Genomic DNA, 20522 nt, shown 5'->3' with positions numbered 1-20522 from the left:
CATGGATTGCATAGCCCATGAGGTTGCAAAGAGCAGGACACAACTGAGCGACTTTCACTTTCACCCTTCATTGCAAGGTTGACCACCAGGGAAGTCCTGCAAACTGGGTGATTTAAAACAATAGAAATGTTTCCCATCACAGTTCCGGAAACTAGAAGTCTGATAACAGGTGCCAGTGGAGCCAAGCCCCCTCTGAAACCTGTAGGGAAGGATCTTCCTTGCCTCTTCCTAACTTTTGGGCGCTGGCCTTCAAAGCTTGATGCCCCTGGGCTTACAGCTGCCTCACACCAGCCTCTGCCTCTGTTATTACATGATGTTCTCCTTGTGTGTTTGTGTTCAGAGATCTCTCTTCTTAAGGGTATTGGATTAGAGCCCATGCTAATGACCTTGTTTTATGTTGATTTTATCGTAAAGATCCTATTAATATCTCCAGATAAGGTTACATACACACACAGAGTTAGGACTACATCATATCTTTGGGGGGAACACAGTTCAGCCCGTAACAGAGAGGATACCTGCAAACACACCTCAGAGACAAACTACCTTCAAGGCTGGGACTTGAAAGAGTAGGAACTTTTCTGTTGGCCTTATTGACAGTATCTTTGTATTTAAAGTGGTCTTCCCAGGTGGCTCAGAGGTAAAGAATCTGCCTGCCAATGCAGGAGACGCAAATTCGATCCCTGGGTGGGAAAGATCCTTTGAAAAGAAAACGGCAACCCACTGCAGTATTATTGCCTGGGAAATCCTATGGACAGAGGAGCCTGGCGGGCTACATCCATGAGATCGCAAAAGAGGTGGACACGACTTCACAGCTATACAACAATAATAGCATGTATGTAAAAAAAGGCGTGTGCAATAATGGAAGTGGTTAGTAATGAAAGCATAGAAATAACTGAAGACAGGTGGATGAATTCCCTGCTGTTCATAGAGAAGGGTGATTTGCTCCCTTATATTACTGCCCTCTGTATATGAAATATATATCATATATATGACTCACTCCCCTTGCTTTGATTCTGTGCTCAACTTAATTTGACCTCAACAGGAATTCCTCTCTTAGAGAAAGAGCAGACAACACTGCAGCTGTTATTACTTAACACATCTGAGTTGGATTTACACATCAGTATTTTATGAGTTAAGTTACTGGGGCTCCATCCTAAGAGGTTGCTCGGCTATGAAGGTCTTGGGCCTGTAAAATCAGAAACCCAGAGAGGTGGCCGCAGACAAGTGCAGCTCCCAAGGAACTGGGTGAGTTCAATCAAGCTTCACTCAGCAATGACCCTTTGTGCTGACTCTCCCTTCAAGTTACATTACTTGTGTTCAGAATCAATCCGATGATTAAGGGCTTAAACCCTGAAAGCTCATACTCTAGAAATGATCTGAATACAGCTTCTTATTAACCTTCCCTCCTATCAGAGACTGGCCATGTTTCATTTTGGCCTTCGGCTAAGTCCCAGATCTTTTGGAATCAGGGTTATGGTTTCCAGGTTTGTGTTCAAACTTCGTATCATTTTGCCCAGACTTCTGCAAATCTGGTGAAGTTCTAAGGGTGATAAATTGGAGAGTGTTCCTTTAAGGCGAGGTTCAAGGAGGAGACCCAGGTGTCTATTGTAGACGCAGCCGGAGGCTGCAGTCTGGGGCCCAATTAGCAGTGAGCTAATCCGGGTTTTTGTTTAGCTTAGCAACCGCCTGCGCCGTCCCGGGGGCCCGTCGGGGTCTCTTCGGGGGCCGGAGGCCCGGGTCTGAGTCCTCCACCCGCGGTGGCACCGGCGGCTGCAGGAGTCGCCCCCCGTGGGCACCGGGACCCCTGCCCTTGGGGTCTCGCGGCAGCGCTAAGGCAAAGAAGGATCTGCTCACCGCAGAGGGCGGCCAACCCGGCGTCGGGGAAGGTCCGGCCGAGGAGTAGCGGGGCCGAGCGCCCGCAGGATTTCCTTCACTAGGAGAGAGCATCAGAGGCCCCCCGGGGGTGCGCGACTAGAGGGGACTCCACGGGCCCCGCCGCGCCCCGCCCCGGCCCAGGGCCGCCTCATCCCGAGCCCTGCGGGCGGCGGTGGATGGAGCCCTGCAGCCCGGCTCCGCGTGGACTTGAGGTTCGGGCCACAGCCAGGACGGCGTGTCTAGGGCCAGGACATGAAGGTCGCGGTGTTGGACCTTGGGTCTCTCTTTGCCAAAATCTTCAAGACCTCGACGGCGCCCCCTGCGGCCCCCTCGCCGGTGTCCTCCTCCAGCCCCTCGCGAGGCGCTGCTGCCGCGGGGGCCGCGGGTTCCCGCCCGGGCACCTCGCTCAGCGCGGCCCGGACTTTGACCGTCCTCCCGGCCCTGGCCCCCGACTCCCCGTCTAGCTCTCGGGGGCCCTCGGTCCTGCTGCAGCCGACGCCCGCCGCGCTCCATCCCCTGCTCGCCGCCCCCCACGTCCGAGTCTCCGTCGCCGGCCGCCCGGCAGAGGCTGTGGAGACTCCCGCTTCGCTGCCCAGTAGCCCTGGAGCAGCCAAAGTCCGGTCCTCGCCCCTGCCCCTGCCCTTGGCTCTGCCGCCCGCCCCCTCCAGCGGCGGCCGCAGCTCGGCGGGCTCCCCCGCCCACCTGGTGGTCGTGGCGCGGCAGCCCCCGGGCCCGGGCGCGGTCTGGGCGGCGTATCCGTCCATCGGGGGCTCGGTGGGCAGCAGCATCAGCAGCAGTGTGACCGCAAGCCCGCGGAACCCTCGCCCCCCCTGCCCTGGGGAGAAAGAACCCAGCGCTCGGGTGCCCCCCGGGCCTGGCCCCAAGACCCTGTTCTTCACTTTGCCGGACATCGGCGAGGAGTGGGCCTCGGACAGCGACTCGGAGGACGGCCGGCTAGGGTGAGTAGCCCCGCTGGGGCCAGGCAGGTCCTTCTGGGGACCCCACCCCTCCACCTGCCACAGCCACCTTGCCGGGCGCCCGGTTACAGAACGGCGCCATTTGCCATTACTTCCACTAACTCCCCTGGATCACCCTCCTTGCACTTTTCTTGGGTCCTGATTCCTTGGCTTTCTGTTCTTTTAAAATACAGGCTGTGACAGGCTTGCGCTTAGCTTTCTGGGAAATAATCCTCTGGTGTTTACCATCAGTGAAGGAGAGACGATGAAACAGGGCTTGCATGAAAGAGGGGCAACATTTTGTTTCTTTTCTCGCTGAAGCCTTCCCTTTTAGATCATTTGAGAGTCTGGTTTCCTTAAGGATTTAGAAAGGAGCCTTTGAGTCCTTCTCTCTGATGCAGGATTAACAGATGTGCAGGTAACCCAATTACTACACTAGCAGCTCTCATTTTAAGAAATGGTGAGACTCATGCCTCCCCCCTTTTTCAAGGATCAGCCTCAATTCTCATCCCTTTAAGTGGGATCTTTTTTTTTTTTTTTTTTGGTATGAGACATGGAGTTAATTTACGTATGCATAACATCATCTGACACAAATGGATTTGTTGTATCTTGTATCCTAGAGCTCCTGCGTTCTTGCCGTGGGGCCTTGAGATACTCCACAAACAGTGACTGACTTCATGGGGACCATCTCAATGGGAATTGGGAGACACTTCCCTCAACACACAAACTCACACACATTCCTCTTGGAAAATGTGGATGTCAGAAGTCAGGCAAATTTTATTTTATTAATGAGCACAGGATATAGCTATTCTTAAGTGGGTATAAAGATGTTCAGCCTTCTGAATTTCACAAAAGGATACAGTCAAGGGCAAATGTAGTGAAAAGGTCAAGCACAAATCAGGAAGTCCCATTCCTGGATGCAGATTTCTTCATTGTAGTCTAGTGAAGGAAGAACGGTTAGGCCTGCTAGCAGAAAAGCTCTCCTCTGCCCACAAAAATGGACTGGAAAACTTTGGCATTAAGACTGATTCTAAGTCATTCAAAATTCAAATAACTATTTTCACAAAGCCATGTGACACTCATCTCAGTGTTAAAATAAGCAGTTAAGTAGTAAGTTGTTTCTTTTCACTTAAATTATTGTATTATGAAATAGATGAATTAACTGATTTTTCCCCCTAAAGGAAAATCAGTTGCATTTGGATGAGTGGCTAGAATCCCTGGAGGAGGGCATGGCAACCCACTCCAATAGTCTTGCCTGGAGAATCCTCACAAAATCCTCACAAAAGAAGAGCCTGCCAGGCTATAGTCCATAGGGTCTCAAAGATTTGGACAGAAGCGACTGAGCATGCATGCCTGCAAGTGGCTAAAATATGTATGCCTAAGGACTTAGACCTTTGTTATTGGCTACTGGTCCTTCACATTTATGCAATTAATGTTTTATGAGCAAACAGATATACACACTGATCTTGAACTCTAATCTTAGTCCTTTTTCCAGCAGGCACTGAAACATTCAGTAGGGCCCGTGAAAGCACTAGTGTGGTTTTCTTTCTTGAACATTTTAGTCTATGTTGCTGCTGCTGCTGCCGGTAAGTCGCTTCAATCGTGTCCGACTCTGTGCGACCCCATAGACGGCAGTCCACCAGGCTCCCCCATTCCTGGGATTCTCCAGGCAAGAACACTGGAGTGGCTTGCCATAGTGTATGTTAGCATTGTCCAAAAATGCTCAATGGATACTTTTTTGAATAACACTGTATTTGGCCCTGTTTACAGTATGCTAATCTGCATTGGCAGAGATATCCAATTGTCCTGAAAGGGCAGACACTGAATTTTATAAAATTGCTTTGAGGAATAATAGGCACAGATACGTGTGTTCAAGGATCTTCTTATTTATGCTTGTTTGTTCTCTCTGTGGAACACCCTACAGCACTTTTGAGTACATTAGTTATTTTTTTTTTCTTTTGCATATACAAATAGTCATATTCCCTTCCTTTCATGCCTCATTTCTTTTTTTAATCATGAAATGTACAAAGGGACAAGGGGGAAGAAAAAAAGAAAGAAATCTTTCTTTCGTTCTTACAGACCTTTTGCATCTTAAAATGTATTTTTTCCCTCCTGGACATCTGGGTTGACTATGACACTGAATAAGAAAGAATCCTTCAACAATGGATTTAAATTGCACAACAATTTTCACCTTATCTATTTGTTTTCAGATAGCTGCTGTTAATCATTAGCCCGCTTAACTAATAATAAAACCATATATTTGGTTTTCTCAAGCCAGATATGTGAAGAGTGAAAGGTAGTTAAAGTAGGAATAAGAGAGGGAAGAGGGGGAAAGCATAGCTAAAGAGAATGTAGATACATGTCAAACAAAGGTAAGAAAATCTTGAGAAACAGTTAATCTAATTTTAAGACCACCACTCATTTTTTAAAAAAGTCCTCATTCACAATTTATATTTTTTGGAAGATCTATGCATCTTACCTTTGACCTGATTCTGTTCTTGGCCTTTACTAAAATTAAAAATACTGAAATTTCAGTGGGGATATATGCAAACTTTCTTTCAGTTCAGAGCCTTTTTCTTTTTCATTAAGGTGCTGTGTAATAGCATGAGTTTTGATCTCTGATTCATAGATTAAATGAATGACTAGCCCACAGAAGAGGGGTTCGCTCTTTCCAGTGACACGTTTAAACCAGAGGCAGAGATACTGAGTTGCCTCCTTTACCCCATTCTCCCACACCCCCGGATGTGTGAGCTAGCACTTGTCAACTTCACCTTCATTTCCCTGTGTCTTTGATATACACATTGTCCCTCCTTCACACTGGTTTCCTGTCTCCCCATCCCTCATCACTACCTCCTTTTGCATTTCTCGTTTGATATATACAATTATCACCTCGTAAATGGACTTATTCTTTCTTTGCGAATAGAAGAACTTCTATCAGTAGATAAGATAGGCAGATAGGCACTGTTGTTTGTGAAGATTGGTAGATTTAAACTTCATGTTGTTGGAAAGTATTTCTATCTTTTTAAGTTATTGCTGATAGTATATAGTCATTGCTTTTGTGAGTGGTTGAGTTCCCTTGTTAAAGTCTTGTAAGTATGGAAATATCACAATAGCTGCATGCAGGACTTGTGAACTTGACTGCCAATGAAAAAGAATGCAGGGACTTGTTGAGTCCAGAGCTGGGGTGACTCTTCAGGATTCAGGCAAGAATCGAATGAGTTGAATTCCAATCTCAAACCATTTGCTTGCTGTGTAATTCTGGGCAAGCTCTTCAGTTTCCACCTTGATAAAATGGAGATAATAATGATGCTTTTCTCATACAGATGTTCCAAAAATTCATTGAAATAATATTTTAAGTGCCTAACATAGAGAAATGTGTATAACCCTGGTGGCTCAGATGGTAAAGAATCCACCTGCAATGTGGGAGACCTGGGTTCGATCCCTGGGTTGGGAAGATCCCCTGGATGGCATGGCAACCCACTCCAGTATTCTTTCCTGGAGAATCCCATGGACAGAGGAGCCTGGTGGGCTACATCCTATTAAAGCTGAAAAAAATAAGACATGGGTAGTACACCTATATTCTCAGTGTCAAATAACACTTGAGGCAATGGGATAGTCATATCTAATCTCTTCCACTAGGAAGGAAAAAGGGAAATATTAGTAAGAGTTAGTATTGAAAATGGAATCTTTTAGTGCAGTTATTAGGCAGAACAAATAAGAGTACACTCTAATCTTTCATCATTTTCCCTGTGAAACTTACAGAAGATAAAGGCTACTTTAATTAGTATTACTACTGTTTGCTGTACAGTATCTAGAAGAAAATGTATTTGCCACCCAGAGATCAAACTTTTAATTTTTAGAGACACTGCGGAGTAACCAGTAGCCTCACAAATCAAATCGTTCATGGCCAATACTTCATATAGCCCTTGCCATTCCTACTCAGTGATGTGTTCTTTATATGTACATATCTTTTTTAAACTGTAAACTCTTTGTCCTGTGACATTTAAGACAGCACACATCCACAAAAGGCATTTAATAAATATTTATTAAATGAAGAAATGAAAATATTTCCATTATAATATCCACTTGCGTATGTTCCTAATCTTGTAAAAATCCAGAGGAAATTTAAATGTACGTATGTCCTTTTTTAATATGTATTTATTTATGGCTGTGCTGGGTCTTTGTTGCTGCTCAGGCTTTTCTCTAGTTGCAGGGAGCACGGGCTTCTCATTGCAGTGGCTTCTCTTGTTGCGGAGCAGGGGGCTCTAGGCACACAGGCTTCAGTGGTTGCGGCATTTAGGCTCAGTAGTTGTGGCCCACGGGCTTTGTTGCCCTGTGGTATGTGAGATTTTCCCGAACCAGAGATTGAACCAGTGTCCCCTGTATTGCAAAGCGGATTCTTAACCACTAGAGAGCCAAGGAAGCCCTCTTAAAAAAATATATATTTTTTTGAGTGCACCGGGTCTTAACTGTGGCACGTAGGAGCAGCTTCTTTGTTGTGCTATGAAGGATCTGGTTCCCTGACCAGGGATGGAACGCAGGCCCTCTGTGTTGGGAGCTTGGAGTCTGAGCCACTGGGCCACCAGGGAAGTCCCTAAATGTCCTTCTTTAAGAATAATTGTCTTGGGCCTCTCTGTTCCATTGTCTTGGAGTTTTCCCAGAGTTGGTAATGCTTTCTGCGGGGACTTTGCATTCCCACAGGGATGAATGGTGTGCTCAGCAGACAATTGTCATTTGACTATTACTTTCTATTACAGTCAGATGACCATAAATTTCATTAAAAAATAGTAATGAACCTGACTTGGGCATTCATGCCTCGCATTTGCTTAAACCCAAGAAAAGAATTTTGTTCTTAACGTCTTATACAGTAGGTTTTTAAGCTTTAAATTATCTTCTTTATTACTTTGAAGGCTCAAAAAAACTGAACTTGAGCTATTATGTTCTTCTGCTGTGTATTTAAAAGACACATATTGAACCTTTTCTAATGTAATAGCTAATGTAATGTAATGTAATAGCTAATGTGTCTAACACTTGGTATGCTAGCAGTTACCGGTTACCACTCCATGATAAGTACAGAAAGTAAGAACAAATTCCTGGTGGTCCAGGACTCTGTGCTTCCAGTGAAGGGGGCGTTAGTTTGATTCTTGGTCAGGGAACTAAGATCCTGAATGCCATGGGGTATGACAAAAAAAATAAATAAAAAATTTTAAAAGGACATCAAACTCCTTACCAAATTATATTATATAAAAAATAATAACTTTTGAAAAAAAAGAAAGATTGAGAGAATAAATGTTTAGAAAAGTTTTTAACAATTGACAGAGTAACATTATGTCTATTGACTGATAAAACTTTTGGACTTTGTGTTTTGTGCATCTTTTTTCCATTTTGCTTTCTAATAATTTATTTTTATTATACTTAAAAGTTACAACATCCACAATGAATAGGAAAGAAAAATTTAATAGTCAGACTACACATTAGTCCTTGGGGTTGCAAAGAGGTTGCAGAGAGTCAGACACAACTTAGTAACTAAGCCTGTAGCACATGTTAGCTTGAGAAGCACTGAAGCAGACTTTACTTAAACACTTGTAAACCACAATGAACAGCAAATTTCAGGACATCGAGAGAGAAAAAAACAGCCGGATGACCACACTAGCATTTTACTCTTCCTAAAATACAGGGCTAAGCAAGGTTTGAACAGTATCCTCTGATTAAAGAAGACATTCTTTAAATGATTGTTCAAATAATCTAGAGTCAAGTATATGCTCTTGTCACAAAGTTTTTGGGAGCCCTGGCTGTGGGGATATAATCTGTGGCCAGAAGGAGGAGGTTTCTCACAGTTAATGCTTTTTTTTTAAGTTTTACACCAATGCTGTATCCCATCAGAGCTTGTTCACAGCCCTTGATGGCTGTTGTTTCTCTCATAAGGCATAACTTGCAAGTACAGATAATGTGTTTTTTTGTTTCTAAAGGAACTTTTAAGATGAAATTTACAGACATGACATGCTTTCTTCTCTTATTGCCAATTTGTAGTCTCTTTGGAAGAATCCCTGATTTACCAGTAATAAATGATCAGATGTATTAATCCCTTCTGAATTGCACAGGAGGGAATCATGTCCCATAGGAGGGAATCCTATGACCCATTAAGTTTTTTTAAGTTTAATTTTAAGTTTAATTTACATTTGAAACTCACTTTCTTCCTCTGGTGGAAATGAAAGCCCAGTTATCTGGGATTGCTCTCATCTTTATCTTAGACTTGAGCCTCATTCTGGGGGCTTTGATAAGACCAGGGCATTCATCACTGGGGAAGGAGCCCACTTGTTCTTTAATAACCTCTGTCGCTGCTGAATATACTGAGATATCCGTAATCTTGTCCTTCGTAATAACCCAGGTCCTATGCCTTTATCCACAAAGGCCCTTGCAGTTAGGGATCTCCCCGGTTAATTCTGTGGTACTTCTGGGAGGCCCTGGGGGCAGCCCACTGCTCTCTTACCAACGTTCTCCGTCACAGGACTTCCAGGAAGATGCCAACCCATAGCACACAGCCTTCCTCTGGGGTTCTACCAGCCCACCTAGGCTGTGGACAAGGATCAGCGCCCTCTGATCAATTACCTCCTCATCAGTCAGCCTCTGTTGCCCCTGAGGTCTGCATTTTGTGCTTCTGCGTCAGTTTCCTGAAGGACTCCTCTAGAAACTCCCTGGAACTCCCTAGGCTGATTCAGGGCTCCACTGGCCCATGAGAATAAGAAAAGAAACACTTTTCCAATGATGGGCTGGATAGATTTCCGCCCTCATTAACTACTTGGCCAGGCACCTTCCTTATGGTATAGTGTTTCACTGCTTTAAAGCATTAGTTTTGTGACTGTTTCTCAAATATGTATTATCCTATGGAGTCAAGGTTCTTAGCATAATGACTAGTATTTCCTTGTCTGCTGCTGCTGCTGCTGCTAAGTCACTTTAGTCGTGTCCGACTCTGCAACCCCATAGACGGCAGCCCACCAGGCTCCCCCGTCCCTGGGATTCTCCAGGCAAGAACACCAGGTACCAAATGCTGTATGCATATTCTATAGTCATTATCATGCATCCCCAGAACATACACACAAGGAAGGAATTTTATTTCCATTTACATATGAAGAAATTGAGGTTCAGAAAGGATTATAAATGGTCTCATTCAGATGGTTAATATGTGGAAATGAAAGATTCAAATTCACGCAGTCAATTTTTATCCCCCACGCTTACGTGTAGCCAAGTTTTTTTTTAAAGAATTAAGATGGTAATAAGGATTAAAATCTACTTCTAAGGAAATCGGTAGCGTTTTTTTCTGAAACAAACTGACTCTAGGAAATTGTACTCTTTCCAATAAAAATTAGTTTGAAAATAAAAATCATGTTAATAAGTAATCTAAAATTATCTTTCTCAAAATAATATTCCTAGTAATACTATAAGGAGACAAAAATTAAAGCATACTTTTGTCCACTTTGAGGCACAGATAACAAATGATTTTTATTATAAAGCTAGAATTTCTTTAAAGCATTTCCTTTCTTTAAAGCAAAACTATTATCTCTCTTTTACTTTATTATGTATGTGTTTCGCATAAATTATTTTGTGTATATTTAATAGTAAATCAGATATTTGTACAAGTAAGGCAGATAATTAGCAAGCATTGTCTTACTGGGGAAAAATAACAGGAGAAGCAGTTAGATATGCCTTTGCTAAGGGGAAAATGTACACATTAGCATTTTCTTAATTAGCCATTTCACTTAAGGGTTTAGAAGAAGCCTTATATTAATTAAATATTGACAACTGTAAAGATATGGGAATGGAGGTGAAAGGGATAGTCTTGGGTAAAACTCTATTTTTTAATTTCTAATTTAATTTAATTTTTGACTGCACCATCCAGGCTTGCAGGGTCTTAGCTCCCCCTACCAAGAATCAAACCCAGGCCCTCTACAGTTAGAGCACAGGGTCCTAACCACTGGACCACCTGGGAATTCCCTACTCTATTTTTTAAAATGTTAATTACTGATAAAATTAGTCCTAAATTTCTTGGTTCAGATTTCACACAACTGAGATCAAGATGAAGGACGATGATTTTAGGTGAGATGTGAATAAGAAGAAATTGTTCTGTTACTTACAAAACAGACTCAGAGACTTCGAGAACAGGCTTATATTTGCAGGGGATTGGGGGGAGGAAGGATGGGGAAGGGATAGGTAGGGAGCTTGAGATGGACTTGTACATGCTGCTTTATTTAAAATGGGTAACCAGTAAGGACCTACAGTATAATACAGGGAACTCTTCTCAATGTTATGCAGAAACCTGGATAGGAGGGGAGTTTGGGGGAGAATGGACACGTGTATGTACGGCTGAGTCTCTTCGCTGTTCACCTGAAACTGTCAAACATTGTTAATCAGCTCTACCCTAGTATAAAAGGTTGACATTAATACATGTACTAGGCAGTTGACTAAAATAAAAGCAAAGCAAGAAAAGTTAAAAAATGTTTCTCCATACAAAATTTGTATAGTAATGTTATCTTCAACAGTAACTCAGCTCAGTGTTATAAAAAACAAAAACAACACAACCCTCTGTGGGACACCTTACTGCATAATACCTTTTTTTTTTCCTTTTTATAATAAGGAAAATGTGCTTTTACCTTTATTTTAGCCAAGGATTGACCTGTGCTTAATAGAAATGTGTCTTAATGATTCTTGTGAATTCAAAGTCAATATGAAATTCAGTTTAGGAATGGAGCACTTTTCTTTACCATTTAATTATTTAATGTTGCTCTTTTGCTTAACATGGACACTTTGAGTTTAGCATCGTGTGTGTGTGTGTGTGTGTGTGTGAACTCCAAATACATATAAGCCATCTACCTGTCCCTTTGGAAACCTCTGTTTTTGCCTCAAACCGACTACAAAGCAGCAGGCAATCTTGTTTTCACCCTTAAGTACCAATGAATTGTTCTTGCATTAAAGAATTGCAGGAGGGACAGGGGACTTCCCTGGTAGTTCACGGATTCATCCTCCGAGCTGCCAGTGCAGGGACTGAGGGTTCCATCCCTGGTCAGGGAACTAAGATTCCTCGTGCCATGCAGTGTGGCCAAAATATTAGGGGAAAAAAAGAAGAATTAGGGATAAAATGTGTATTTTACTGAAGATTCCCTTGGGATATGAATGGAGATTTGTATCACACGTTGTACAATATTTCAGTGCAAAAATTCCCTTCATTCTACTTCCAACAGTGACAAACTAGGTTGTTTTAGGAAAACCACCACCTGAATGCGTGTAGAAGAGCGAGAATAAATTTTAAAAGCCACTGAAGTTTTGGTAAACTGGAAATAGACCAGCCTCATAGGAACTGAAACCCAGCTTTAAATCTCCTTAATTCCTGATTGGATTTAGATGATTTGAATTTGCTGGAGCTCCTAGCCCTGTCTGCTGTAAGAACCAAATTTAATCCCCTCTGTATTTAAGATTATAGCAACAACTGTATATTGTTCATCAAAGACACAGTTGATATATCAGATCAGATCAGATCAGTCGCTCAGTCGTGTCCAGCTCTTTGCGACCCCATGAATCGCAGCACGCCAGGCCTCCCTGTCCATCACCAACTCCCGGAGTTCACTCAGACTCAGGTCCCTCAAGTCAGTGATGCCATCCAGCCATCTCATCCTCTGTCGTCTCCTTCTCTTGCCCCCAATCCCTCCCAGCATCAGAGTCTTTTCCAATGAGTCAACTCTTCACATGAGGTGCCCAAAGTACTGGAGTTTCAGCTTCAGCATCATTCCTTCCAAAGAAATCCCAGGGCTGATCTCCTTCAGAATGGACTGGTTAGATCTCCTTGCGGTCCAAGGGACTCTCAAGAGTCTTCTCCAATACCACAGTTCAAAAGCATCAATTCTTCGGTGCTCAGCCTTCTTCACAGTCCAACTCTCACATCCATACATGACCACAGGAAAAACCATAGCCTTGACTAGACGAACCTTTGTTGGCAAAGTAGTGTCTCTGCTTTTGAATATGCTAGCTAGGTTGGTCATAACTTTCCTTCCAAGGAGTAAGCGTCTTTTAATTTCATGGCTGCAGTCACCATCTGCAGTGATTTTGGAGCCCAGAAAAATAAAGTCTGACACTGTTTCCACTGTTTCCCCATCTATTTCCCATGAAGTGATGGGACCGGATGCCATGATCTTCGTTTTCTGAATGTTGAGCTTTAAGCCAGCTTTTTCACTCTCCACTTTCACTTTCATCAGGAGGCTTTTTAGTTCCTCTTCACTTTCTGCCATAAGGGTGGTGTCATCTGCATATCTGAGGTTATTGATATTTCTCCTGGCAATCTTGATTCCAGCTTGTGTTTCTTCCAGTCCAGCGTTTCTCATGATGTACTCTGCATAGAAGTTAAATAAACAGGGTGACAATATACAGCCTTGATGTACTCCTTTTCCTATTTGGAACCAGTCTGTTGTTCCATGTCCAGTTCTAACTGTTGCTTCCTGACCTGCATACAAATTTCTCAAGAGGCACATCAGGTGGTCTGGTATTCCCATCTCTTTCAGAATTTTCCACAGTTTATTGTGATCCACACAGTCAAAGGCTTTGGCATAGTCAAGAAAGCAGAAATAGATGTTTTTCTGGAACTCTCTTGCTTTTTCCATGATCCAGTGGATGTTGGCAATTTGATCTCTGGTTCCTCTGCCTTTTCTAAAACCAGCTTGAACATCTGGAAGTTCACAGGTCACATATTGCTGAAGCCTGGCTTGGAGAATTTTGAGCATTACTTTACTAGCGTGTGAGATGAGTGCAATTGTGCAGTAGTTTGAGCATTCTTTGGCATTGCCTTTCTTTGGGATTGGAATGAAAACTGACCTTTTCCAGTCCTGTGGCCACTGCTGAGTTTTCCAAATTTGCTGGCATATTGAGTGCAGCACTTTCACAGCATCATCTTTCAGGATTTGGAATAGCTCCACTGGAATTCCATCACCTCCACTAGCTTTGTTCGTAGTGATGCTTTCTAAGGCCCACTTGACTTCACATTCCAGGATGTCTGGCTCTAGGTCAGTGATCACACCATCCTGATTATCTGGGTCATGAAGATCTTTTTTGTACAGTTCTGTGTATTCTTGCCACCTCTTCTTAATATCTTGTGCTCCTGTTAGGTCCATACCATTTCTGTCCTTTATCGAGCCCATCTTTGCATGAAATGTTCCTTTGGTATCTCTGATTTTCTTGAAGAATACAGAAATATTGAATATAAATGTTTATGGATGAAGAGTTAGTACATGCCATTTCTAATGAAAAGAAACACACTTATTTCCACAGCAGAGAAATAGTAATATTAATCATCTGACAAATTATGCTGGTACAATATCATTTTCCAGTTTAGACTGCTTTTTAATAAAGGGTTACCTTTTCTATACAAAAAAGTAGTCACCTTTAGGGTTGTTGTGAGGTTTGGGAGTAAGGTATGTAGGTCCCTGACCTAATTACCTGCCAAGGTGAAAGCACTGTCCATGGAGGCTGTCAGTGAGATGACATGTGGTGTTAACTGCGAAGACTAGATATTGTTCACTGCTACAGTGATTTCTGATCTAACCAGGTCCTATATCTGTGGTGGTGGTGGTAGTTTAGTTGCTAAGTCATGTCCAACTCTTGTGACCCCATGGACTGTAGCCCACCAGGCTCCTCTGTCCATGGGATTCTCCAGGCAAGAATACTGGAGTGGGTTGCCATTTCTTTCTTCAGGGGATCTTCCTGACCCAGGGATCGAACCTGGGTCTCCTGCATTGCAGGCAGATGATTTACTGACTGAGCTATGAAGGAAGCCTATATCTGTACTATAATAAAAATTCACTAAACCTTGCAAAAGCATTGTTGTTGTTCAGTCACTCATCCACGTCCCACTCTTTGTGACCCCATGGACTGCAGCATGCCAGGCTTCCCTGTCCTTCACTATTTTCCGGGGTTTGCTCAAACTCATGTCCATTGAGTTGGTGATGCCAATCCATTCATCTCAACCTCTGTCGTCCCCTTCTTCCCCTGCCTTCAGTCTTTCCCAGCATCAAGGTCTTTTACAGAGGGTCAGCTCTTTGCATCAGATGGCCAAAGTATTGGAGCTTCAGCTTCAGTATCACTCCTTCCAATGAATATTCAGGACTGATTTCCTCTAGGATGGACTGGTTGGATCTCCTTGCAGTCCAAGGGACTCTCAAGAGTCTTCTCCAACACCAGTCTTCTCCAACAGTTCAAAAGTATCAGTTCTTTGGTGCTCAGCCTTCTTCATGGTCCAACTCTCACATCCATACACAACTCCTGGAAAAACCATAGCTTTGACTAGACAGACCTTTGTTGGCAAAGTAATTTTTCTCCTTTTTAATACGCTACATTTGTCATAGCTTTTCTTCCAAGGAGCAAGTGTTTTTTAATTTCATGGCTGCAGTCACCATCTGCAGTGATTTTGGAGCCCAAGAAAATAGTCTGTCACTGTTTCCATTGTTTCCCCATCTATTTACCATAAAGTGATGGGACCAGATGCCATGATCTTAGTTTTTGGAATGTTGAGTTATAAGCCAGGCTTTCACTCTCCTCTCTCACTTTCATCAAAAGGCTCTTTAGTTCCTCTTTGCTTTCGGCCATAGGTGGTGTCATCTGCATATCTGAGGTTATTGATATTTCACCTGGCAATCTTGATTCCAGCTTGTGCTTAATCCAGTCTAGCATTTTTCATGATGTACCCTGCATATAAATTAAATAAGCAGGGCGACAATATACAGCCTTGATATACTCCTTTGGAGAAGGCGATGGCACCCCACTCCAGTACTCTTGCCTGGAAAACCCCATGGACGGAGGAGCCTGGTGGGCTGCAGTCCATGGGGTCGCTGAGGGTCAGACACGACTGAGCGACTTCCCTTTCACTTTTCAGTTTCATGCATTGGAGAAGGAAATGGCAACCCACTCCAGTGATCTTGCCTAGAGAATCCCAGGGATGGCGGAGCCTGGTGGGCTGCCGTCTGTGGGGTCGCACAGAGTCGGACACGACTGAAGCGACTTAGCAGCAGCAGCAGCATACTCCTTTACCAATTTTGAACCAGTCCATATTCCATGTCCAGTTCTAACCTTTGCTTCTTGACCTGCATACAGATTTCTCAGGAGGCAGGTAAGGTGGTCTGGTATTCCCATCTCTTTCAGAATTTTCCACAGTTTGTTGTGAGCCACATAGTCAAAGGCTTCAGCATAGTCAATGAAGCAGAAGTAGATATCCTTCTGGAATTCTCTTGCTTTTTCTATGATCCAATGGATGTTGTCAATTTGATCTTTGACTCCTCTACTTTTTCTAAATCCAGTACGTCTGGAAGTTCTCAATTCACATACTGTTGAAGGCTAGCTTGAAGGATTTTGAGCATTACTTTGCTGCTGCTGCTAAGTTGCTTCAATTGTGTCCGACTCTGTGCGACCCCATAGAGGGCAGCCCACCAGGCTCCCCCATCCCTGGGATTCTCCAGGCAAGAACACTGGAGTGGGTTGCCATTTCCTTCTCCAATGCATGAAAGTGATAAGTGAAGTGAAGTCGCTCCTTCGTGTCTGACTCTTAGCAACCCTCATGGACTGCAGCCTACCAGGTTCCTCTGTCCATGGGATTCTCCAGGCAAGAGTACTGGAGTGGGGTGCCATTGCCTTCTCCTATTACTTTGCTAGCATGTGAAATGAGTGCAGTTGTGCAATAGTTTGAACTTGCTAGGCCTTGCCCTTCTTTGGGACTGGAATGAAAACTGACCTTTTCCAGTTCTGTGGCCACTGCTGAGTTTTCCAAATTTGCTGGCATATTATGTGTAGCACTTTAACAGCATCATTTTTTAGGATTTGAAATAGCTCAGCTGGAATTCCACCACTTCCACTAGCTTTGTTCGTAGTGATTTTTCCTAAGGCCCACTTGACTTCGCACTGCAGAGTGTCTGGCTCCAGGTGAGTGATCACACCATCATGGTTATTTGGGTCATGAAGATCTTTTGTGTATAGTTCTTCTGTGTATTTTTGCAACCTCTTCTTAATCTCTTCTGCTTCTTTTCGGTCTGTACTGTTTCTGTCTTTTACTTTGCCCATCTTGTATGAAATGTTCCCTTGGTATCTCTAATTTTCTCGAAGAGATCTCTAGTCTTTCCCTTTCTATTGTTTTCCTCATTTTCTTATGCAAAACGTAATAGAATTAAAATGTAATTGGGCATGGTTTTCAAAGTGCAAAAAGAGTGCCGTCTAGTGCTTATGTGGCAGTATTGCATGCAAACAACTCAGTTTTAAGGACTTTGCTCCCATAATTGTGGAGGTGGTGGTAAATCCCATACCTGCAGGGCAGATCAGAGGGCTAAAGACCCAGGGGAGAATTTTAGTTGTAGTTCAAATCCAAAGGCAGTCTGCTGGCAGAGCTGTTTCTTGGTCTTCAGAGCCAGAGGACATGCTCCCAAGGAGGAGGCTCCTCATCCTCACTTGGCCAGGACTGGGGTGATGACATTTTAGGGGATTCTTGAGAGGCCTGAGTGTACTGGGCATGTGGGAGGGATAGAGACTCAAAGAGGATGTTGGCAGGGTAAAGAAGTCTGCAGATTCTTTTACCCCTTTCCCACTGAGAGAGGCATTCTATCTTCCAGCAGGAGGAATAGATGGGCTCCTTTATACCTGCTCAGGGTTAGAAGGCCTCGTATCTCACAGGAGGATGGAGGCCAGGGCAGGCCGCGTCCCCTTTATTCATTGTGATTATTAAGAACTTCTTAGTGGGAGAGGGCACACCCCAGGTAGTACCCACCTTTGGACATCTTACTTTGACAATTTATCTTACTTCAGCCAACTCACTCTTTTAGTGAGTTGTTTCTTTTAGTTTATGAAAAGAGTGGCTTGGCCACTTGGCTGTCTCACAGCATAGCCTCTGGTGACTCTCATCTTGGTGTAATTGTATGAGTTCAAGACTGAAACAAGCATATATTCATAAACCAAAACAAGGTGTATGAGAGAAAGCATCTGAAGATGGAGACACAAGACCGCACAGGAAGTGAATCTGGGTGCCTAATGAGACCTAGTGCTGTGTGTGTGTATGTGTGTGAGAGAGTGTGTGTGTGCACGCGCGCGTGCTCGCACTGCAGGATCTTGCCACTCCAAGGAGTGTAGCCCGCTAGGCTCCTCTATTCATGGGATTCTCCAGACAAGGATACTGGAATGGGTTGCCATTTCCTACTCTAGGGGATCTTCCCCACCCGGGGATCAAACCCCCCTCTCCTGCTGTTTCCTGCATTGGCAGGCAGATTCTTCCCCACTGAGCCACCTGGGAAGCCCAATGAGATCTAGAGTCCCTGTTAATCAGATTAGCATCTTGCCTTTACCAGGCTGAGACTTCACTTTTTATTAAACCTCCCTCTACTTACCCTCATCCCCACTAGGAATCTTTTGACGCGAGGAGGGGGGTTGGTGAAATGGTTCCGTATTCCTCCTGTTAATTAACTTTCTATTTTTAAAGGTTAAGGATGGCAGACACATGTCTGGGCAGACCCCGGGGAAGGGGGTGCGAAGGTCAGATCGCTGCTCACTGGAGGCGCAGAGAGGGCAGTGGAGCGGTAGACGCCTGCGGTCAAAGCTCAGGGCACTGGATTGTGAAAGGTGGCCCCTGGCAGCGGGAAGGAGGCACGCGTGCTCTTCCAGGGAGAGGGGGCGCGACCGAGGCCCTGGGCGGCTGGTGGGAGCAGGGAGCGCTGAGAGTCTCTGGAAGACGGGGGACGCAGCCAGGGAACCAGCTTCTGGTGCTGCCCGACCTCCTCGAGGGGCGCGGCAGCCACGGAGGCGGAGGGGAGGGCGGGCGCGGGCCTGGAGGCGTCGCCCTGCCGCACTGGAATCTGGCTGGAGGAGTCGGAGGGGGAGCAGCGCCGGGCGCCCGGCGATCGCAGTGCCCATGGACCGCGCTGCCTGGGCCCGGAGCGCCCCTGGCCGCACCCCTAGAGACTCGCGGTTCCCGGCGGCGCTGCGGAGGCACATGCAGGGCTAGCGGGCCGGTGCGCAGAGCTGGGCGGCCGGGGACCCCCCGCCCCCGGGGCGCGGGGGCGCCGCCTGCAGGGCGCGGGCGCGGGTTGGCAGCGCCCAGCGGTGCCCAGGCCTCTGGGCTCCGGGCCCGGCCCACAGGACGCAAGCCCAGGCCTGGGGCTGATGGTGATTGGGTAAGTCCTGATCTGGGAAGGTAGGAGGCATGAACTTGCCTCCGTATAGATAGCATTTTTGTGCCATGCTCTTGATTTTTTTTATTTTTCCCACTGCTTGCAAAGCCAGAATCCATCTGGTCTGTTCCCCGGCATCCATTCATGAAATCTCGTGCTGACATCATCCGGCCTCCTGGAGCCAAGATGCTCGCTTGGTCTGACGAGCATTCGTGGTGTCTGAGATAACTTTTCATCAGTCCCGAGGGCAGAGAGCCTCAGTTGCTTCTAGGATGTGCTTGTGTAAATCAGGGTTTACCATCCTGCATTTCCAGCCCATTCACGTTTCAGACAGTCTTTTAAAGCAGAAATATACATTTTGAAAGCTGCAGTTACTGATTACTAATTGAATTTCTGTAGAGCAAAGTGACAGAGGTTTGTGGGCTATTGAGGGCTTTTTTTTTTTTTCCTTTCTGCTGTGGGGCGCTTGTAGGATATCCGCTCGCCAACCCAGGACGGAACCCCGGCCAGGCAGTGAAAGTCCAGTTAACTGGACTGCCAGGTAACTCCCAAGAGGCAACTTAAAAAAAATAAAAGTCGATTATCTAGTCGTTTCCTTGACCTGGAATAGAGTGACTCAAGGAGATAGAGTGCATGTGCATGCTAAGTCACTGAAGTCGTGTTTGACTCTTTGCAACCCCTTGGACTATAGCCGTCCAGGCTCCTCTGTCCATGAGATTCTCCAGGCAAGAATCCTGGAGTGGATTTCCATGCCCTTCTCCGAGGGATCTTCCCAAACCTTAGCCTTAATTTAACTTTCATGTAGCAACCAATTAGTGCAATAGAGTTCAGTGGTTGCCCTTCAGTCTGCCCTAAGACCCAGATCCTGTGCCCAGATCAACAGCCTTAAATGTAGCGACTAGTGGCATTTTATTATTTCTAAAATTTAAACAGAATGGACAGGAAATAGTATAAAATGCTTATATGTCTGTGTATCACATAATACAAGCTTACTAGACATGTCACCACTTTAAAGTTTTAAGATATTTATAAGACATACTTTGAGTTGTGTATACTTTCCTAGACTCTCTAGATGACGGAGGAGTTGACAGTTTACAGGATATTAAAGATACTCAATATTATGTCTGATATAACTACAGTACATGGTTAGAGGCCAGAGAAACCACAAGGTTCAAAATAAACTGTAAAAAGAAACATGGCCAGTTTTATGTGTTTTATCCTTCATTTACCACATCAGTAACTTGTGGTTCCTGGAGAGACATGCAGATTAGATGGCCTGGGTCCCAGGACCAGCTCCAACCCTCTCTTCTTCATGACTTTGAGCAGGCATTGAGTTTGTTGGGCTCCAATTCCTCTTTAGAATTCCTTTGAACTTTGTGGTCAAATGTATTTGCTGTTCAGCTGAACTCTGATGTTGAACTCTGATGTATTTCCCACAGAAATACAGGGGTTTCAGAGAAGATGAGGCAGGGAAGAGGTGAGAAGAGTTGTAGAAATGGTATGGAGGTTGCTA

At 44.7% G+C, this 20522-nt stretch overlaps 1 protein-coding gene across 3 annotated transcripts in view; it reads left to right on the top strand.

The window, feature by feature from the left end:
- The first annotated feature begins 1614 nt into the window (after positions 1 to 1614).
- Positions 1615 to 20522, top strand: part of FAM149A (family with sequence similarity 149 member A) — a 41449-nt gene continuing 22541 nt past the window's right edge. Inside the window, exon 1 of one of the 3 annotated variants that reach the window (XM_070364367.1) lies at positions 1615 to 2834. In XM_070364367.1, the coding sequence (XP_070220468.1) occupies positions 2128 to 2834 (707 nt within the window). In that variant the 5' untranslated portion in view covers positions 1615 to 2127. Of the gene's footprint in view, positions 2835 to 18706; positions 19013 to 20522 lie in introns of those variants that run through there. The other 2 variants (XM_070364366.1, XM_005899005.3) reach the window with 2 other exon arrangements.

This window comes from Bos mutus, chromosome 27 (assembly GCF_027580195.1).
Source record: "Bos mutus isolate GX-2022 chromosome 27, NWIPB_WYAK_1.1, whole genome shotgun sequence".
NCBI lineage: Eukaryota > Metazoa > Chordata > Mammalia > Artiodactyla > Bovidae > Bos > Bos mutus.
The sequence above is the reverse complement of the archived record's forward strand: the minus strand, read 5'-3'. Positions and strand labels throughout refer to the sequence as shown.